The 21,366-nt window shown below is 39.3% G+C and overlaps 1 protein-coding gene across 2 annotated transcripts in view; it reads left to right on the forward strand.

Annotated features, from left to right (window-relative positions):
* The window catches only part of dync1h1 (dynein, cytoplasmic 1, heavy chain 1), a 63,725-nt gene that overhangs the window by 2,717 nt on the left and 39,642 nt on the right, over positions 1 to 21,366 (forward strand). For both annotated transcript variants that reach the window (XM_062041489.1, XM_062041490.1), the window contains exons 5-22: positions 8,847 to 9,033; positions 9,111 to 9,382; positions 9,458 to 9,685; positions 11,145 to 11,798; positions 11,880 to 12,302; positions 12,375 to 12,554; positions 12,624 to 12,773; positions 12,857 to 13,003; positions 13,095 to 13,235; positions 13,327 to 13,503; positions 15,525 to 15,635; positions 16,601 to 16,720; positions 16,802 to 17,041; positions 17,133 to 17,288; positions 17,364 to 17,477; positions 20,730 to 20,840; positions 20,918 to 21,127; positions 21,196 to 21,342. In XM_062041489.1, coding sequence (XP_061897473.1) covers positions 8,847 to 9,033; positions 9,111 to 9,382; positions 9,458 to 9,685; positions 11,145 to 11,798; positions 11,880 to 12,302; positions 12,375 to 12,554; positions 12,624 to 12,773; positions 12,857 to 13,003; positions 13,095 to 13,235; positions 13,327 to 13,503; positions 15,525 to 15,635; positions 16,601 to 16,720; positions 16,802 to 17,041; positions 17,133 to 17,288; positions 17,364 to 17,477; positions 20,730 to 20,840; positions 20,918 to 21,127; positions 21,196 to 21,342 — 3,768 coding nt within the window. The remainder of the gene's footprint in view (positions 1 to 8,846; positions 9,034 to 9,110; positions 9,383 to 9,457; positions 9,686 to 11,144; positions 11,799 to 11,879; positions 12,303 to 12,374; positions 12,555 to 12,623; positions 12,774 to 12,856; positions 13,004 to 13,094; positions 13,236 to 13,326; positions 13,504 to 15,524; positions 15,636 to 16,600; positions 16,721 to 16,801; positions 17,042 to 17,132; positions 17,289 to 17,363; positions 17,478 to 20,729; positions 20,841 to 20,917; positions 21,128 to 21,195; positions 21,343 to 21,366) is intronic.

Raw genomic sequence — 21,366 nt, forward strand, 5'->3', positions numbered from 1 at the left:
CTACCAACTTCTTTAAGAATGTTTTTGACTGCCTATCAACAGACATCTTGCAAATAGTTAATAATTCTATTAAATCGGGCAATTTCCCGAAGGCTTTCAAAACTGCAGTCATTAAACCTCTTCTAAAAAAGCAGAGCCTAGATGCCTCTGTTATCAACAACTACAGACCAATTTCAAATCTACCATTCATAAGTAAAATAATTGAGAAAGTTGTCCTCCAACAACTAAATCACTTCTTGGCTTCTACTGGCTGCCACAACAACTTCCAGTCAGGATTTCGACCTCTTCATAGCACAGAGACGGCCCTTCTTAAAGTTATAAATGACATCCGTCTAAACACAGACTCTGGCAAAACTTCAGTATTAATGCTTTTGGACCTCAGTGCTGCATTTGACACTGTCGACCACTCAATACTTTTGGACAGGTTGGAAAACTGGGTGGGGATCTCAGGCACAGTTTTAAGCTGGTTCAAGTCATATCTACAAGATAGGAACTATTTTGTTTCCATTGGTGACTTTGTATCAGAACCAACCAACGTAACGTGTGGAGTCCCCCAAGGTTCAATCTTGGGGCCGACTTTATTTAACATCTATATGCTCCCACTAGGACAAATCATGCAAAATAATAACATTGACCATCATTGCTATGCCGATGACACCCAAATCTATGTAGCGCTATCACCAAATGACTATCGCCCCATAGATCTTCTGTGCCAGTGCATTGAGCAAGTCAAACACTGGATGTGCCAAAATTTCCTACAACTAAATGAAGATAAAACTGAGATAATTGTTTTTGGTGCTAAAAAAGAAAGGTTTAAAGTCATCCAACACCTTCAATCACTGTCCCTGAAACCTCAAATAAAGCCAGAAATCTTGGGGTTATTTTAGATTCTGATTTACATTTCGACAGTCACATCAAATCAGTAACAAAATCGGCCTACTATCACCTCAAAAATGTAAAAAGACTTAGAGGGCTCATGTCAGCTCAAGACTTAGAAAAACTTGTACATGCCTTTATTACCAGTAGGCTAGACTATTGTAATGGTCTCCTTGCAGGTCTTCCCAAAAAAAACTGTCAGGCAGCTACAGCTTGTTCAGAACGCTGCTGCTAGAGTTCTAACAAAGACCAAAAAATGTGAGCACATTACACCAATTCTTAAATCCTTACATTGGCTCCCTGTACATCAGAGAATAGATTTCAAAATCCTCCTGCTCACATATAAATCACTACATGGTCTAGGGCCCAAGTATATCACTGATATGCTCCCACTATATAAGCCCTCTAGATCACTAAGATCTTCTGAGACCAATCTGTTAGCGGTTCCAAGAGTAAACTCAAATCAAGGGAGATCATCATTCAGTCACTATGCAACACATAGCTGGAATAAACTTCCTGAAGATGTCAGACTCTCCCCAACTCTCACTACTTTTAAAACTAGACTGAAGACTTTTATGTTCACCTTAGCTTTCAGCTAAATCTTTTAATCTTTTAACTTTTAACGTCTGCACTGTTTTTATTTTTATTTTTATTGTCTGCATTTTAATTTTGCTTTTATTTTCTTTCATTTCACTTTGTTGTCTGTGAAGCACTTTGAGTCTGCCTTGTGTATGAAAAGCGCTATACAAATAAAGTTGCCTTGCCTTGCCTTGCCTTGCTAGCAATGGTTATACTGGTGAAAATATGTAGCGCATGCTTAGCAGCCTAATGTACGCCCAAAAACGAAAGAGGAGACATTTTACCAAGGTATGCCTATCGGATATGTTTCAAACGTTTCAGAATGCCATATAACTTAGCACCATCACACTAAGCATTCGTTGCACGAACATACTAGCTTTGTTAGACAAGATCATAGATTATATTGGACAGTATAGTTTATATTTAGTGGGGGCCCTTAAGGAGATTTTAGGGTGTGTTCGTTCACTTTTGTCTAAAAGCACCAAATTTGGCACAGGTGTAGCTCAGGGCATACTTAAATGATTTGGCTAGGGCGTCCGCGCCGGTGACGTTTGGGGTCGCCACAGCGGCTGATCCAATATGGTCACCACCTGAACACGCTTTTGCCTCTACATTTGAACCAGATGAGCTACAAATCCAAACTTGGTGTCTATTTCATGTTTTTTGACGATTAGAAATATGATGGAAAAATCATCTTTATGATTGGGTGTGCCTGGACACCTAATTAGCATATTTCCAAGATGGCGGCTATGTAAAAATTATGTGTACCTTAACTTTTGATACTTTTGGCAAACTATTTTAGGTTTTTTGAGCATCAGAAACATACTGGAATGATCAGATTTATGATCATTTATTTATTAGAGCACTTTAATTTCTATATTAACAGCATAGCCATTATCTACCAAAATGTATTGCACATATATTTCAACACAGATAGAATGTAAAGCTACAGATATATTTCATTGTAACATTAGTAAAAGTAGTGAAAGTCAGTGTTACTCTTCCCTCCCCCCTGTTATATAGGTTTCTGTTTCAACAGAAACAGAAACCTAAAAGTAGAGAAAGTCAGTGTCCAACAACCCCCCCCCAATATAGGTTTCTGTTTCAACAGAAACGTATCTTACAGAGAAGGCTGTTATCACCACTGTTATCCACACAGTGCGATAATAGTTTGGTCCCTCGACAGGCTACTCTTGTGTCTCCTGACTTCTCCTGATGTGAAAATCATACAGATCAGAGCTTATCTATGTACAGTCATTCTACTGCCTAATCTAACACTGTGAAAATCAGCAACTTTATTTTCATGTAATTAGGGCTGCAACTAACGATTAATTTGACAATCGATTAATCTGTTGATTATTACTTCGATTAATTGGATAGAAGAGACAAACTACATTTCTATCCTTTCCAGTATTTTATTGAAAAAAAACAGCATACTGGCACCATGTACTGGACATTGGGGGTGCAGCATACACCAATAATAACACAGAAATGTAACTCATCAGAACTGAATCAGATATTGTACATGTTTATAGTGTGAATAATAAAGGATTCATTTTAGGCTGCCTCTGAATAATAGCATGAAATATTCCAGCACCTTCATAACGTTTAGTTATACTAAAGCGCCACTCAAATCTAAATATATTTATATAGCTTTATCGGCCCGGCTACATTGACCCATTATGAAACCAACCTGAGATATTTCTGTCCGTTACGTTTATTTCCAAATTGGTAACCGTGCGTTTTCTCTCTCAAAACGGAGTCAAATGTGCCGGAGAAACATTATCAGCCCCGCGTTGCAACAAAGGCATAACGTTAAAGTTACTTACAAAAAAGCTGAACTCATGAATGCTTGTTGCCACTATGGACTTAAAAAGTTACGTACTGTGAGTTCTTCCCTTCATCCATGGCTCCAACATGTTTCCTTTTCAGGTGCTCCTGAAGCAATGTTGTACTTCCGTGCCATTTTGCAGGAAACGGTCTTCTTTGAAGTCTTTAAAGCAGGGGTCACCAACGCGGTGCCCACGGGCACCAGGTCGCCCGTAAGGACCAGATGAGTCGCCCGCGGGCCTGTTCTAAAAAAAAATTAAATCTACATAGAAAAAACACAAGATACACTTTCAATCAGTGCATCAACCCAAACAACCTCCCCCATGCACACTCATCCACACCCACTCACACAAAAGGGGTTATTTCTTTCTGCTACCAATATTCTGGTTCCCACAACATAGACAACACATCTGCAAGGGACACAGTCCCTGAAGCACACATTATTGTATAGGCTGCTGGTCCACTAACATTTTCATTAATTACTATTTTTTATGTAATTATTTTTATATTGTTTTACTTTCTTTTTTATCCAAGAAAATGTTTTTTATTTATTTATCTTATTTTATTTAATTTTTTAAAAAAGGGCCTTATCTTCAACAGACCAGGTTGTCAATGAAATTAGATTTGTTTAAAGGGTTTTTTAAACCAGGCCCAGTCCAGATAATGTCCAAGTCGGACTCAGCAACACACACCTTCATTCATGTACACAGAAAAAAATTAGGGAACACAACAGATTGCATATAATTTATAAACAAAATTACATTTTCAAAATAAGCATTTATGTACAGTCCAGATTATGTCCAGGTCACTCAAATTAGGGAACACAACAGATATCATATAATCTATAAACATAATTATACTTTCAAAATAAGCCTTTGAGGACTTCTCATCTTTTTTTTAATGTTTTTTGGCATCATTATCGTTTTCAACCATGTAACTTTCTAAAATTAGAAAATACTGAATAAATGTTTTAAAGAAAGTAATACTAAGTGAATATCTGTTTTTGGCCTTAAAAATAAACATTTTACAGAGTACTATAATTAAATTGACTAAATCATGATTGTCAATGAACTCTCCTAAAATAACAGAAACCACATTAAGCTTCATAAACAAACCAATCCTTAAACACATTTTTTCAACTTCCACCCAAAACAAAGACACAATATGACAATACCAAAACAAATGCAGGGTGGATTCAGGCTCCTGACAACAAAATTGGCAATCATCTGACTCTGCCATATTCCATAATTTTAACATTTTCCCTGTGGGTAAGAAGTTATAAATCATTTTAATTTGAAAATAACGACTTTGCACATCGATAGTGGTTTTATAGATAAGTTTGAATATGGCATCCCATGGCAAAGGGCAGTCAAAAAAGTCCTCCCATTTTCCATTTGTGTTGTATGAGGCAGCCTTCAAAGATTTCTTTATTAAATAAAAATTATATATTTTTCTATTTATTTTAGTTCCTTTTTGCCAACTAGAATTTCTTATTAGAGGTTTACAAACTAATAATTTAGTAGTTCCATAATTAATTATTTGTTTCCATCTTTTCCCAATTACTCCAGTTAGTTGATAAAATGAAAAGCTTGAGCAAGCATCACCATACATAGCTCTAAATTCATCATACTTCATAATTTTACCATTCTCATCGATATCATTGACAAAAATGATTCCTCTTTCAAACATATTTCTCCAAAAGAAAGGCTTTCCATCTATTACAATATTAGAGTTCATCCATATTAACTGCTGCAAAATATCGTCTCTTTTTTCTGGCACATAAAATTGAAAACACCACTATGAGTGGATTGTTTCCTTTATGAACCCCGCCATGTTTCCCAGCAGACTCTCTGGGAGGGGATCACTTGTAAAAAAGGATACAATTTCTTTTGATACAGTACATGTTTTTTGTCCAACAGGACATTTGTGTACCACTCAATGTTTAAATACATCTTTGGAACAATTGATGCTTTTAAAGACAGACACATAGCTTCAAGGTTGAGAAGTTTCAGGCCCCCATATTCATACTCTTTGTACAAAACCTTTCTTTTAATCTTTTCTGGTTTGCCGTTCCAGACAAAATCGAAGACCCTCCGCTCATAAATCTTAAAAAAGTTTTGTGATGGAGCTGGTAATGACAAAAACAAATAAATAAATTGAGGAATAATTAACAAGTTGGCAATAGACATTTTACCATACAAGGTTAGGGATTTCCCTTTCCATAATTGCATAATTTTGTCCAGCTTTCTTAGTCAATTATCATAATTTTCTGAGCCTAGATCTTCCAGATTTTCTGGGACAACAACACCAAGTATGTTAACTGGTACATCTGTCCACAAAACAGGCACTTTGCATTCCATTCGAAAGGACGTTCCCTTTAGATTTCCGATCCTAAACATTTTACATTTATCATAATTAAGCTTAAGGCCAGATTGCTGTGAAAATATGTCCAAAAGATTAAGAAGGTGCCGCAAACAATGAGGAAAAATCTTATCTTTGTGAATCAGCCTTTTCTGACATGGACTTCATCAAGAACAAACACAGAACACGCCTCACTGATGCACATCTGCAAGACTCACTCAGAGTTGCAGTGTCAAGTTACACACCAGAGTACAACACACTAGTTAACAGCATGCAATGCCAGGCTTCCCACTAACTGACAAAGAAACAGATAACAGATTTGGTGTCCAGTTTAAAGTGTGGCATGATTTAAAAATTTGAGAGTTTACTTTTGTATTTTACATGAGTTATTATTTGTACAAACATGGTGCAAAGTAATTCATGATTTGTTAAAAAATGTTAGTGGCTAGCTAGTTAAAATGGGATATTGTGATTTCACAAGACTGTCTTAGAAGTGATCATTTGAAAATGTTCAATTTGAAAAATGTGCACTTAGAGAAAATATAAAAATAAAGTGTTGCATATTGATATTTATCTGTTTCTATATATATTTATTGTGAGAAATCATTAAGATGATCAGTGTTTCCACAAAGATAAATATCATTAATTATTAATAATAACAGAGTTAAAGGTAAATTGAGCAAATTGGCTACTTCTGGCAATTTATTTAAGTGTGTATCTAACTGGTAGCCCTTTGCATTAATCAGTACCCAAGAAGTAGCCCTTGGTTTCAAAAAGGTTGGTGACCCCTGCTTTAAAGTAAAGTGTTCCCACACTTTTGACGACTTAGGTTGTACACTTTTCTCCATTGAAGCAATAACCTCAAGATGTTTCTCCGCTAAACTATCGGTACTGTTTTCCTGCGCCATTTTTCGAATGTTTCCAGAAGGCGTGGTCACGTGAGCTGCACATGACACATCATTGGCTAGCTTACGCCACCTCATGAGACGTAGCCTCAGCGCCGTCCTGGCGCTGTTTTGTACTGTTTTTGTACTTATTTTGATTATTGTTTCTCAGCTGTTTGTAAATGTTGCAGTTTATAAATAAAGGTTTATAAAAAAAATAAAAACATTTTTTAAGATAAAATAAAAAAAAGCCTCCGCGCATGTGCATAGCATAGTTCCAAGGAATCGATGACTAAATTAATCGCCAACTATTTTTTTAATCGATTAGTTGTTGCAGCCCTACATGTAATGCATTTTTCAGTGTAGTTATTCCATCCATCCATCCATTTTCTACCGCTTATTCCCTTCGGGGTCGCGGGGGGCGCTGGAGCCTATCTCAGCTACAATCGGGCGGAAGGCGGGTAATATGGCCTCCACATCATCTGATAGTAATAGTAGCAGCAGCAGCATCAATTGGGACTTATGTTTTCTCTGCCAATTACAGTCTGATGACCCCTTACAAACACGCAAAAGCGAAGGACTTTTGTCACTAGAAAAGGATCTCAACGATTTCATTGAAATTGCGAATGCTATACCTTTATGTATAAATGTCACAATTGATCAATTGAATGATGGTTCAGGTATCACATCAACACTTGTATTAAATAAGGCCAAATACCACAAACGCTGCAGAAGCTATTCTAGTAGTTCTCGTGTTAAAAAGGCTCGAAAGCATGAGGATCATGCTGTCCCCTCCTTATTAAGTCCTAAAAAGCTTCAATCAAGTCATCCCTAAACCAGTGGTATTCATTGTGTGATATGTGAAGGGGAGGATACGAAAGATCTGCCCAAGGCATTAACAAATAATGTTGATTCCAAAATGAAAAGCTGGCCAGAATCTAGTAAAGATTTTAAACTTCTTGGGAGATTAGTTACTCAAGCGTCTGATGTGCACGCAGCAGATGTGTACTATCATACCAAATGTTATCTGAACTTGAGATATGCAGCACAAGTTGCACAACAAAACATCTTCCAGCATATCAGAAGAAGAAGCGTCTACCAGTGAATCCAGGGAAACCATTGACCCTCTGACTATAGCGCAAATTGTTGCCCTAGTTGAGAATTCAGATTGCTCCTTCACAATTTCAAATTTAAGGCAACTCTATAGAACCCTTATGAATGAAAGTGGGCATGTCTGTTATAATGAACCTCACACAACAAGATTCAAGACACATGTCCTCTCTTTTCTGCCTGACTGGAGTGAACACCAGAAAGGGAGGGAAACGTACATTGCAAGCAAGCAAAAAGTGGCAGACAGTGTAGCTAGAGGCCATGATTCCAATCAGATTGATCAAGATGAGACACTTTTGTTGACAAGGTCTGCCTTGGTTTTACACAAGTATTGTTTACAACCATGACACAAATTTGATGGCACCTTACCTTCTAACTGTCTTACGGTATCTGTTCCTGAACCTTTAAGAGTATTCAATGACATTGTCCTTCAAGGACCAGGACTCCTCCATGCACCAACAATGAGGGTCCAGCACACTAACCTGGATGCGCACACTTGGTGCAGCCTTTGTCAAGTAATTGGGGAACAAAAACAACAACAAGCGAAACCAATGTCTTCAAAATGTCACAACCACAGCCGACCCCGGCAGGTGCGACTTATACTCCGGTGCGACCTATACTCCGAAAAATATGGAGTTGATAAACTTTCACCGCCAGCCTGTGTTTTTGTCTGACTTTAATTATGCCAAGAAAAATTAATAATTCAATGGTCCTGACAGTTTAAGTTTGAACATTAGTATGACTAATACTGCCCCTGTAACTCGATTGATACCCAAATTTGTAGTATCGTCCAATGCTAATGTAACATATCGAAACAGAAGAATAACTGCTTCTTACATTTGAACAAAAGTGTAGTTCAAACAGAAAGTAATCAGATATTAACAATAAATTAGCAAGTAGACCAGTAATAGTTTTGGGAAAATAATAAAACCGGAAAAATGTTACCGCATACATCAGCAGGCAAATTAGGAGTTATTGTAACCTGTGTTGAAAAAAATGTATTATCATTCTTACGCCAAATGATATATCGTGATATATGTATCGTTACTGCAGGAGGCTGCAATATAAGTCGCGGCTTAAATTTTAGACCACATCGCCCATCCATACTCCTGAGCCAAATGTTCCCCTAAATCACAGTCTAAATTGTGCAACATTAGAGGTTGCTGTTGACTTGCTTTATTTATATTTTTTGCCATCCACTTCCAGGTGACGAAGTTGGACCGTGACCCAGCGTCCGGTACGGCCCTGCAGGAGATCAGTTTCTGGCTCAATTTAGAGCGGGCCCTCAACAGGATCCAGGAAAAGAGGGAGAGCCCGGAGGTTCTACTGACCTTAGACATCCTCAAACATGGCAAACGTTTCCACGCCACTGTCAGTTTTGATACAGACACTGGTTGGTTTATACTTTCAACACCACATTGTACACACCTCACCTTCAGCAGTATTAATGCATGTATCCTCTCTTCATAGGTCTGAAACAGGCAGTGGAAACCGTCAATGACTACAATCCCCTGATGAAAGACTTCCCACTCAACGACCTGCTCTCCGCCTCAGAGCTAGATAAAATCCGGCAGGCCCTGATGGCCATATTCACCCACCTGAAGAAGATCAGGAACACCAAGTACCCCATTCAAAGAGCACTGCGTCTGGTTGAGGCCATCTCCCGAGACCTCAGCTCCCAGCTCCTGAAAGTGTTGGGCACCAGGAAGCTCATGCATGTCGCCTACGAGGAATTTGAAAAGGTTTCACTACAGTTTTTAAACGGTTTAATCACTTTACTGTCATCTCTATAAACACGATATCGTTATCGTGCGCAGGTGATGGTGGCTTGCTTTGAGGTGTTCCAGACCTGGGAGGACGAGTATGAAAAACTCCAGGTTCTTCTAAGGGACATAGTGAAAAGGAAGCGAGAGGAAAACCTAAAGATGGTGTGGCGTTTGAGCCCCGCGCACAAGAAGCTTCAGACGCGTTTGGATCACATGAGGCGCTTCAGGAGGCAGCACGAGCAGCTGAGGGCTGTCATTGTTCGTGTTTTAAGGCCTCAGGTAAGAACAATTTGTCCTTTTTTAAAGGTTCCCTCTACCTAGGAGATTGTTTTGTGTTCAGTATGTCTAGTTTTATATTTGTATGTTACATTAATTAGCCTAATTTGGCTGTGTGTTTAGATTTTTCTTATCTTAACAATAACAATAACTTTTAACAATAACAGTTTAGTTGGACTCCACACATTAATGACATTAATACAATGATAGTAAAAATGAAATATATACATAAATGATAATTACAATAAACAGAAAATCCGGAATGCAAGGATTTTTAACTCCTTTTATTGCATTTACCTTTCATTTGATCTGTTTTTCTACTCTGCAAAATTTTAAATCAAGTTTAATATTTTTTAACTTTTAACAGCTTATCTATAGTTTCAAAACCTTTTAAATGTCATTATTTAATACTTTTTATGATTATTGTTGTTATTGTGTTACAGTTGCCACAGTGCACTTCGAATTTTGCGTGATCACTCTATCGCAGATTTATCTATTACATTTTTTCTGGTAAAGCATACTCTTCATGTTTTTACCCAGAATTATGAATTTTCAAGCATTTACAATGGCTAAATAAACTAAAAAATAAAGGATAAGATAGACGTTTAAGTTATGTGTAAAAACAATTCCACAAAAAAGTATTTAAATTACAGCAAAATTTACAAAAGTGCCACCCCTTGTTGCTCGGTTTCAAAGGAGTTTGAAACCAAGAGGTAAAAAAACCCCCACATGAAAACAATAAAGAACACAAATGAGGATATAGAAGAGGACAGAGCTGCCACTTCAGCGGCGTCATTTTTAAATACAGCAACAAAAGTAGAACCATTGAAAAACTAAAAATTACTAATAGATATATTTTATACTGTAGCATTGGCCACAAGATGAGACCAAACCAATCAGAGCATGCTGTTCAGTATCGTGGCCACTGATTGATTAAGCCTCGCACATAATTAGTATGTAGGATTAAATGAGTTTAAAGGTGACTTTGTGGATGTTATTTCATGTCGAGCGGGCTCTCACGATATTAAACCGAATTTTTAAATATTATTATTTTTTTAACCTTTTATTTACCCAGGAAAGTACCATAGAGATTAAGAATGTCTTTTTTAAGGGAGTTCTGCATTTTCATACACCAGTGTGTAAAAGGTCGTATACAGGTATTTTATGCCCTAGCTATGAAAATATTCTATAAATTATTTTTTAAATTAATTTACCACGGTTAAGCCTGGAACCAACTAACAGCGATAAACGAGGGTATACTGTATTTAGTAGAATTATTCATTAAAAAAATTTTTTTTTTCTGTCGTATATTTTTTGGAAAGTTTTCTTGTGTTTTAGATCATTTCCTACTTTGAGTGCAGAGGACATTCAAATATCTATTTACAGTATTTGTTGAGCATCTAAATGGCAGGTATTGTGTCAGGTGGCAGGGTTATTTATCTGTTAATCAATTTGTCTCCAGGTTTCTGCTGTGCCACAGCATGCACCAGGAGAAACGGTGGAGCCTCAGGACTTGAAGGTAGCTGGAGTTCTATTTGACGCGGCCGACGCCAATGCTATCGAGGAGGTCAACCTGGCTTATGAGAACGTCAAAGAGGTGGATGGCTTGGATGTGTCCAAGGAGGGAATGGAAGCTTGGGAAGCCGCCATGAAGCGTTACGACGAGCGCATTGACCGCGTGGAGACCCGTATCACCGCCCGCCTGCGCGACCAGCTGGGAACCGCCAAGAACGCCAATGAGATGTTCCGCATTTTCTCCCGCTTCAACGCACTCTTTGTGCGGCCCCACATCCGCGGTGCCATCCGCGAGTACCAGACACAGCTAATCCAGCGTGTGAAAGACGACATCGAATCGCTGCATGACAAGTTCAAGGTGCAGTACCCTCAGAGCCAGGCTTGTAAGATGAGCCACGTGCGAGATCTGCCTCCCGTGTCGGGATCCATCATCTGGGCCAAGCAGATCGACCGGCAACTGACGGCGTACATGAAGAGGGTGGAAGATGTTCTTGGAAAAGGGTGGGAGAATCACGTGGAGGGGCTCAAACTGAAGCAGGATGGAGATAGCTTCAGGGCGAAGCTCAACACTCAAGAGATTTTTGATGATTGGGCGCGAAAGGTACATAAAGGATGCTTCACGATGTTCTAGCGTAAAAAAAAAAAACTTATCATGGAATGATTTGTCAAATTGTGGTACTAGGTGCAGCAGCGGAACCTCGGCGTATCGGGACGAATCTTCACTATCGAAAGCACCCGTGCCAGAGGGCGCACAGGAAACATGCTGAAGCTCAAAGTCAACTTCCTCCCTGAGATCATCACCTTGTCCAAAGAGGTGCGCAATCTCAAGTGGCTGAACTTCCGCGTGCCCCTGGCCATCGTCAACAAAGCCCACCAGGCCAACCAGCTCTACCCGTTTGCTATCTCTCTCATCGAGAGCGTGCGCACCTACGAGCGCACGTGCGAAAAGGTGGAGGAGAGGTTCTCCATCTCCCTCCTGGTGGCCGGGCTGAAGAAAGAGGTTCAGGCACTCATTACTGAGGGCATCACTCTGGTGTGGGAGTCCTACAAGCTGGACCCTTATGTTCAGAGGTTGGCTGAGACTGTTTTCAACTTTCAAGAAAAGGTCCGTATAGAGGATTTAATGTGCAAATCACATAAACGGGAGTTCACACTTAACTTTTTTGGGTGTTTTCAGGTGGATGACCTTCTGCTGATTGAGGAGAAAATTGATCTAGAGGTCCGCTCTCTGGACACCTGCATGTTCGACCACAAGACCTTCTCTGAAATCCTCAATCGTGTCCAAAAAGCTGTGGATGACCTCAACTTGCATTCCTATTCAAACTTACCCATCTGGGTCAACAAGCTGGACATTGAGGTTAGCGAGGACCAATACTGTTGTTGGGAATAAAAATATCTGGCTGACCTTAATTGTGCCTTTGCTTAGATCGAGCGTATCCTCGGAGTGCGTCTGCAAGCCGGCCTCAAGACCTGGACCCAGGTGCTCCGTGGTCAGGTAGAGGACAAAGCTGACGTGGACATGGACACAGAGGCTCCTCAAGTGAGCCATAAACCTGGAGGCGAGCCCAAGATCAAGGTAGACATCATTTCCAAGTCACCCTTTTCTTTACTAGAATATATATACTGTCACCGTTTAAAACAAACATTTGTTTTCTGTAGAACGTTGTCCATGAGCTCAGGATCACAAACCAGGTCATCTACCTTAACCCTCCTATTGAAGACTGTCGCTACAAGCTCTACCAAGAGATGTTTTCCTGGAAAATGGTCATCCTTTCTCTTCCAAGGATCCAGAGCCAGAGATACCAGGTAAAATATATTCTTGTATACGTCTCTGCCTTACTTTCATTGTTTTCATTTTATTTGATTGTATTCAAGTAAATCTACCTATCTTCACCAGGTTGGGGTCCACTACGAGTTGTCAGAGGAGGAGAAGTTCTACCGAAATGCTCTTACCAGAATGCCTGATGGGCCAGCAGCCTTGGAGGAGGCTTACAATGCAGTGGAAGATATTGTCGGTGAGGTTGAGCAGTACGTCAAGGTAAATATCATTTTCATCAGACGCATTCAGGTGGTTACAATCCATTGAGTCAATTGAAAAAAAAAGTATCTTCTCAACTGTCTTCATTCAGGTGTGGCTGCAGTACCAGTGCTTGTGGGACATGCAGGCTGAGAACATCTACAATCGCCTGGGCGAAGACCTCACTAAGTGGCAGGCCCTTCTCGTCCAAATCCGTAAAGCACGTGGAACCTTTGACAACGCAGAGACAAGAAAGGAGTTTGGACCTGTGGTCATAGACTATGGCAAGGTAAAAGAAAACAACATTTTGAGTTAACTTTTAGTTACAAACTTTATGCATATAGATTAATATTGTTTTTTCAGAATGTATATATTTCTAGTTAATAACCTTTTGCACATAGATGATTATTGTTTTTTCAGAATTTATATACCATATTTTCCGGACTGTAGAGTGCACCGGGATATAAGCCGCAGCCACAAAATTTTAGAATAATTGTTTTCATATTAGCCGCACCGAACTATAAGTTGCCGTTATGTACGTTGTGAAATGAGTTATTTACACAAATATTTTGTAAAAGTGTATTTACATACCTTTTTATTGCTTCCAAACTATGTCTGTAACATGGCTGATCAAACAAAAGAAGTCAACGTCATGGACCCACTAGCTGCAGAAACTCGCTCTCCAATCAGCTAAACAGACCCTATTGCTTTAATTTCGGTCACTTGACCTCTTCCCGGAAGTGAAAACCAGTGGTGGTCAACCAAGCCAAGATGGCTGTTGTACAGTAAGCAGCGCACAAATTATCTGTGTACAAAAGAGGCTTAAATCTTCCTGTAAAAAGCAGACACGAGCAAAAAATCTAACTATGCAATGTAATAGTTCCCCATACTTAAAAAAAAAAAAAAGAAAAAAAACGAACAAAAGAAAAAAAAATTCAGAGTAATATCAAGGATTATATTTGGGTCACGTTACCAGACATATCGAACTAATGTGCTCTAGACGCCATTCTACACGACAAAACAGATGGAGGTCTACAACTTCTTTGTGTGTGACTGGGTCAATGAAATTGGTAAGGTTGCATTTAATGATTATATTTTGCGTCTCCTGCCATGTTTGTTGCTGTTGCACGTGCCGTTAACGAGTAGCGTGTTTTTCTAATCTTTATCAAAATATAACTAGATGTCAACATTGTGTGTGTGCTGGAAGCACATATACAAATGTGCTGAAAGCTTCATTTATGTGTTGCCTTTGGTAAAATCTTAACTCTTTTGGATTTGCTTTCTTTTAGACTTGCCGAGTTAGTGCTTTTCGTTGCAAACGTGTTTAAAAAATACAATTAATAGCAAGATAATACTTAAATGGGAAATGATAAATGTTAAAAATATATATCAAACAAACCTTTAACGAAGTGATTACTGCAAAGTCATGCGTTCTTCGACTCTTGTAAAATCTTGAATTCTTCCGTCCTTTTTGATTACCTCTCGAGGAACTCTGAAGAAACATTTATCCTTTTCGTGATTTAGACGATTCGTACAGCCAAAAACAACACAAGCATAGGGCATTTTTTCTTCGTGAAAGGCTAAATGGCGCATAGTACTCATTGATAACAGAGCTCGCTTGACCACCACGCAAATGTAATTGGCCGTACGTGCCGTCACTAAAATCCAAGCAATAACTCCACGGTGATGTCTTGGTGAATTTACTGAGGAATTTGTGAAACTGAAACAATACAAAAAGAATGCCATTGTAAGTTAATAATACTAACACAGACACTCATAGACGTGTTAGCATAGTAGCTAATACTAACGCTGCTAGCTTAATTACATTACGATAGCAAGAACAAATTTGCATTAAAACACTCCTACAGACATCATACACAGCACTGTTAAGTAAGTAACAATTGTTTTAGGTAATAGTAAAACCTACAAACGTTGCTTGCAGTGATAATTAAATAAAAATTTCGAGCAGAAATTAATATGGACGATTTTACTTCCACTTTAAGGCATCAAAACAGGAAGTACATTTTCAACGTGCAGCACCTGAAGTAGGCGAACTCGTCCAAAAGATTGCGCCATAGCAAAAACAATAACACACTATTCCACTGTTTCTGCTTGGATTTAATGAAAACTATTGAACTCAAAACTTATGATAATTAGCAAAGAACAATCCATAAATAAATTAGCTGCACCGTTTTATAAACCGAAAGGTTCAAGGTGGAGGAAAAAGTACCGTTTTTTTTTTGTCCGGAATTTACGGTATTTCTACCAGGAATTGCTTGTGTGCTCAATATCAAAAATTCTGTGTTTTAGGTCCAGTCCAAGGTGAATCTGAAATATGACTCTTGGCACAAAGAGGTGCTCAGCAAGTTTGGCCAAATGCTCGGTCAGAACATGCAGGATTTCCATGCCCAGATCTCCAAGGTAAAGCCCTATAATACATTATAGTGTGATCAATACTTTATGAAACTAGAAAAAGCAATTTCAGTAGAAATTTTTTGTGAATGCTGAAAGGCGTACTGAAATGCTAACTGTTAGCACGCTAGCCAGATAGAGCCAGGTAACAGAAAATCAGAATCCGCTTTATTGGTCGGGTATGTTTAACACACAAGAAATTTGACTTAGTAGACTGTACTCTCTACTAACATGGGCAAGGCTACTAGGATAATTGTGCAGTGGTGAATGGAGCAAAAGGACGATGAAGTGAATATGATTAGGTACATTCAGAGTGACAGATTAGTTCCAAGGTCATTTCACAGCAACAGGTCTCACACACTGTTTTGCGTTCATCAAAGCTGTAAAATGAGTGACAAGGGCCAGAATGAGCATGTTAGCATGCATAAAGTACCAAACTATATCACTCTGAGGTGTATACCTGCAGAAACAGCAAGCATGCCTAACATCACTAATGAGCATTTTTACTTTGGAACGGTTTTAATCAGATAAGAAATGTGGAAGAAACACTTTTTAATAGAGAATACATCTTAGGGGAAAGCGGGTACGTTTTTCTTACATTGAAAATAGTCTGAATGTCCCGGATAAGGTAGAGGTTTTAATGGTGAATTGGTTAAAAAAAAAATGAGGTAGAAGTAGTTGAAGGAAAAACAGGTGGAAACCGTAGTCGAAAGAAAAATACTGTAGGTGGAAACAGTGGTATTGAAAAGAGGGAGTTTGGGAAAAACATTAATTTTTGGAACACATTCCTGGGAATGTGGGAATTTTTGGAACATATAAAAACACGTTTTGAAAGTGGAATGGTTTGAATCAGATAAATGTGGAAGAAGGAGGCGGACAAAAAATACAGCAGAATAAGTAGAATACTATATGCATGTTTTTAGTATTCACACAATACATTCCCTGTCATTTAACATTTTTATGTTCCCTTTCAGTCCCGTCAAGACCTTGAGCAACATTCTGTGGACACCGCAAGCACATCAGATGCTGTCAACTTCATCACATATGTCCAAACGCTGAAGCGTAAAATCAAACAATTTGAGAAAAATGTGGATGTGAGTATATTGAAAGACAAAGTGTCACAGAAGGAAAAAGCAATTTACAAACACAGTTCTTCCTCCTTTGTCTCTCTTTAGTTGTTTCGTAATGGGCAGCGACTGCTTGAAAAGCAGAGATTCCAGTTCCCTCCATCTTGGCTCTACATCGACAACATCGAAGGAGAATGGGGGGCTTTCAGTGACATAATGAAGCGTAAAGACACTGCTATCCAACAACAGGTGGCCAACCTGCAGATGAAGATCGTCCAGGAGGACAAAGCTGTCGAAAACCGCACCACTGACTTGCTTAATGACTGGGAAAAGACTAAACCTGTTGCTGTAAGAGACACTGAGGGAAACCGTAAAACTAAATGATGCTCTTTTAGGCAAAAAAACCCAATTTATTAATGATATATGTACCGCACATCAGGGTAACCTGCGTCCTGAGGAGGCTCTTCAGTCTCTGACCATCTATGAAGGCAACTTTGGACGTCTGAAGGTTGAAAGAGAGAAGTGTGCCCGTGCCAAAGAGGCCCTGGAGCTCACTGACACCGGCTTGCTCAGCGGCAGTGAAGAGAGGGTCCAGGTAAGAATTCAATCAAAAATATTAACTTCAGTCTCTTACCTGAGATTCAGTAATCAACAACTGTAATGATTGTAGGTAGCACTGGAGGAGCTGCATGACCTGAAGGAGGTGTGGTCAGAGCTGTCCAAGGTGTGGGAGCAGATTGACCAGATGAAAGAGCAGCCGTGGGTGTCAGTTCAACCTCGCAAGGTAACACATGAGCAGGATTACTCTAAATGCAACAATTAACTTCTCTATTCAAGTTGCCGGGTGCCTGGTCTACAAAAGCAAAAACAGCTCCGGGTCAAAAACCATTGCCATTAAAGCTGTGGATGTATTAAAGCTGTGGATCTAGGCAACTTTCTGATGTAGTTTTTACCAACTTCACAATTTGAAGTACCGTATTTTCCGGAGTATAAATCGCACCGGCCGAAAATGCATAATAAAGAAGGAAAAAACATATATAAGTCGCACTGGAGTATAAGTCGCATTTTTTGGGGAAATGTTTTTGATAAAGCCCAACACCAAGAATAGACATTTGAAAGGCAATTTAAAACAAATAAAGAATACTGAATGACAGGCTGAATAAGTGTACGTTATATGACGCATAAATAACCAACTGAGAAAGTGCCTGGTATGTTAAAGGCCTACTGAAATGAATTTTTTTTATTTAAACGGGGATAGCAGATCTATTCTATGTGTCATACTTGATCATTTCGCGATATTGCCATATTTTTGCTGAAAGGATTTAGTATAGAACGACGATAAAGATTGCAACTTTTGGTATCTGATAAAAAAAAGGCTTGCCCCTACCGGAAGTAGCGTGACGTAGTCAGTTGAACATATACGCAAAGTTCCCTATTGTTTACAATAATGGCCGCATGAAGTGAGAGAGATTCGGACCGAGAAAGCGACAATTTCCCCTTTAATTTGAGCGAGGATGAAAGATTTGTGGATGAGTAAAGTGCAAGTGAAGGACTAGTGGGGAGTTGAAGCTATTCAGATAGGGAAGATGCTGTGAGAGCCGGGGGTGACCTGATATTCAGCTGGGAATGACTACAACAGTAAATAAACACAAGACATATATATACTCTATTAGCCACAACACAACCAGGCTTATATTTAATATGCCACAAATTAATCCTGCATAAAAACACCTGCGTGTTTGTTACGCTAGCTCCTAGCTCCTCTGCTAGCTCCTAGCTCCATAGAACACGCCAATACAATTCAAACACCTGATCAACACACACAATCACTCAGCCCAAAAGACCGTTCACCTAACCCAAGGTTCATAAAGCTTATATATTTTTAAAAAGTTACGTACGTGACGCGCACATACGGTCAAGCTATCAAATGTTTAGCAGCCAAGGCTGCATACTCACGGTACCTGATATTCAGCTGGGAATGACTACAACAGTAAATAAACACAAGACATATATATACTCTATTAGCCACAACACAACCAGGCTTATATTTAATATGCCACAAATTAATCCTGCATAAAAACACCTGCGTGTTTGTTACGCTAGCTCCTAGCTCCTCTGCTAGCTCCTAGCTCCATAGAACACGCCAATACAATTCAAACACCTGATCAACACACACAATCACTCAGCCCAAAAGACCGTTCACCTAACCCAAGGTTCATAAAGCTTATATATTTTTAAAAAGTTACGTACGTGACGCGCACATACGGTCAAGCTATCAAATGTTTAGCAGCCAAGGCTGCATACTCACGGTACCTGATATTCAGCTGGGAATGACTACAACAGTAAATAAACACAAGACATATATATACTCTATTAGCCACAACACAACCAGGCTTATATTTAATATGCCACAAATTAATCCTGCATAAAAACACCTGCGTGTTTGTTACGCTAGCTCCTATGCTAGCTCCTAGCTCCATAGAACACGCCAATACAATTCAAACACCTGATCAACACACACAATCACTCAGCCCAAAAGACCGTTCACCTAACCCAAGGTTCATAAAGCTTATATATTTTAAAAAAGTTACGTACATACGCAAAAAAAAGTTGCGCACATACGGTCAAGCGATCAAATGTTTAGAAGCCAAAGCTGCATACTCACAGTAGCACGTCTGTGTCTTTGTCATCCAAATCAAAGTAATCCTGGTAAGAGTCTGTGTTGTCCCAGTTCTCTACAGGCGTCTGTGTACCGAAGTCAAAAGTCCTCCTGGTTAGAGTCTCTGTTATCCGAGTTTTTCCATCTTGACTGCATCTTTCGGGAATGTAAACAAAGAAGCGCCGGCTGTGTATTGTTGTTGCTGACTACGTTCGAAAAATACGTCCATTTCGCACCGACAACTTTCTTCTTTGCTTGCTCAGCTTCCTTCTCTATAATGCAATGAACATGATTGCAACAGATTCACGAACACAGATGTCCAGAATACTGTGGAATTATGAAATGAAAACAGAGCTTTTTCGTATTGGCTTCAATGTGGAAGGCATACCCGTGTTCGCCGGGCTACGTCACGCGCATACGTCATCCTCAGAGGCGTTTCGAACCGGAAGTTTAGCGGCAAATTTAAAATGTCACTTTATAAGTTAACCCGGCCGTATTGGCATGTGTTATAATGTTAAGATTTCATCATTGATATATAAACTATCAGACTGCGTGGTCGGTAGTAGTGGGTTTCAGTAGGCCTTTAACATAACATATTATGGTAAGAGTCATTCAAATAACTATAACATATAGAACATGCTATATGTTTACCAAACAATCTGTCACTCCTAATAGCTAAGTCCCATGAAATCTTATACGTCTAGTCTCTTACGTGAATGAGCTAAATAATATTTGATATTTTACGGTAATGTGTTAATAATTTCACACATAAGTCGCTCCTGAGTATAAGTCGCACCCCCGGCCAAACTATGAAAAACCTCTGACTTATAGTCCGTATCATAAATAGTCTTCTTTCAGCAGCTTTATCTACCTCTGCATGTGCTTTAAAATGTTGGTTTGTGTAAAACTTAAGCAGTTACGGCATGAACGTCAAACTCAAGGCCCGGGGGCCATATCTAGCCCACCACATCATTTTATGTGGCCTGAGAAAGACTTGTTCAATTTCTGACCAAAAAAAAATGTGCTTCCTGCGACTGCATAAGTTCTACACTTGCAAAATGTCCCAAGCATTTTTTTCCTGGTTATCAAAAAAAAGTACTTAATAAACTGCTTGTCACCTTGATTTAAGGTTTCAAAGCAAATTATTTTTCAATCTGTAAATAAAACATATAATAATCTGAATCCGTTGCCTAGGCAGATTGTGCAACGGGGCTTTTATGTTTATATTCATATAGATTCACCGTTACTAGCTGCCCTCTGATGGCAGCCATAATTGCGATGTGGCCCTCAAAACAGAGTTTGACACCCCTGATTTATGGCATTCGAATAACTCATACAAAATTCACAGATTGGCTTTTCTTTTTTGTGTGTCTATAGCTTCGTCAGAATCTGGATGCTCTCCTGAACCAGCTCAAGAACTTCCAAGCAAGACTTAGACAGTATGCTTCCTACGAGTACGTCCAGAGGCTGCTGAAGGGATACCTCAAGGTTTAAGCAGTTCTTGTACTTCAACATTGTAATGTAACATTGCAATTGTAAGTATCATTTACACTGATTTGTATCAGGTCAACATGTTGGTGATTGAGCTGAAGTCAGAGGCTCTGAAGGACCGCCACTGGAAGCAGCTGATGAAGCGTCTACATGTCAACTGGGTCCTGTCAGAACTGACCCTTGGTCAGATCTGGGATGTGGATCTGCAGAAGAATGAGATGGTGGTGAAGGATGTGCTCCTGGTAGCCCAGGGAGAGATGGCTTTGGAAGAGTTCCTCAAACAGGTGAACTATCAGCGTAATGCACTAATTACACTTGTTTCGAATATTAATAAGTCTGTGCTGGTCTGCAGATCCGTGAAGTGTGGAACTCCTACGAGCTCGACTTGGTGAATTACCAAAACAAGTGTCGTCTCATTCGAGGATGGGACGACCTCTTCAACAAGGTCAAAGAGCACATCAACAGCGTGTCTGCCATGAAGTTGTCCCCTTACTACAAGGTAAAGGCTCATTAAAGCTTGTGT

The sequence above is a fragment of the Entelurus aequoreus genome, linkage group LG03, assembly GCF_033978785.1.
Source record: "Entelurus aequoreus isolate RoL-2023_Sb linkage group LG03, RoL_Eaeq_v1.1, whole genome shotgun sequence".
In the NCBI taxonomy this organism is placed as follows: Eukaryota; Metazoa; Chordata; class Actinopteri; order Syngnathiformes; family Syngnathidae; genus Entelurus; species Entelurus aequoreus.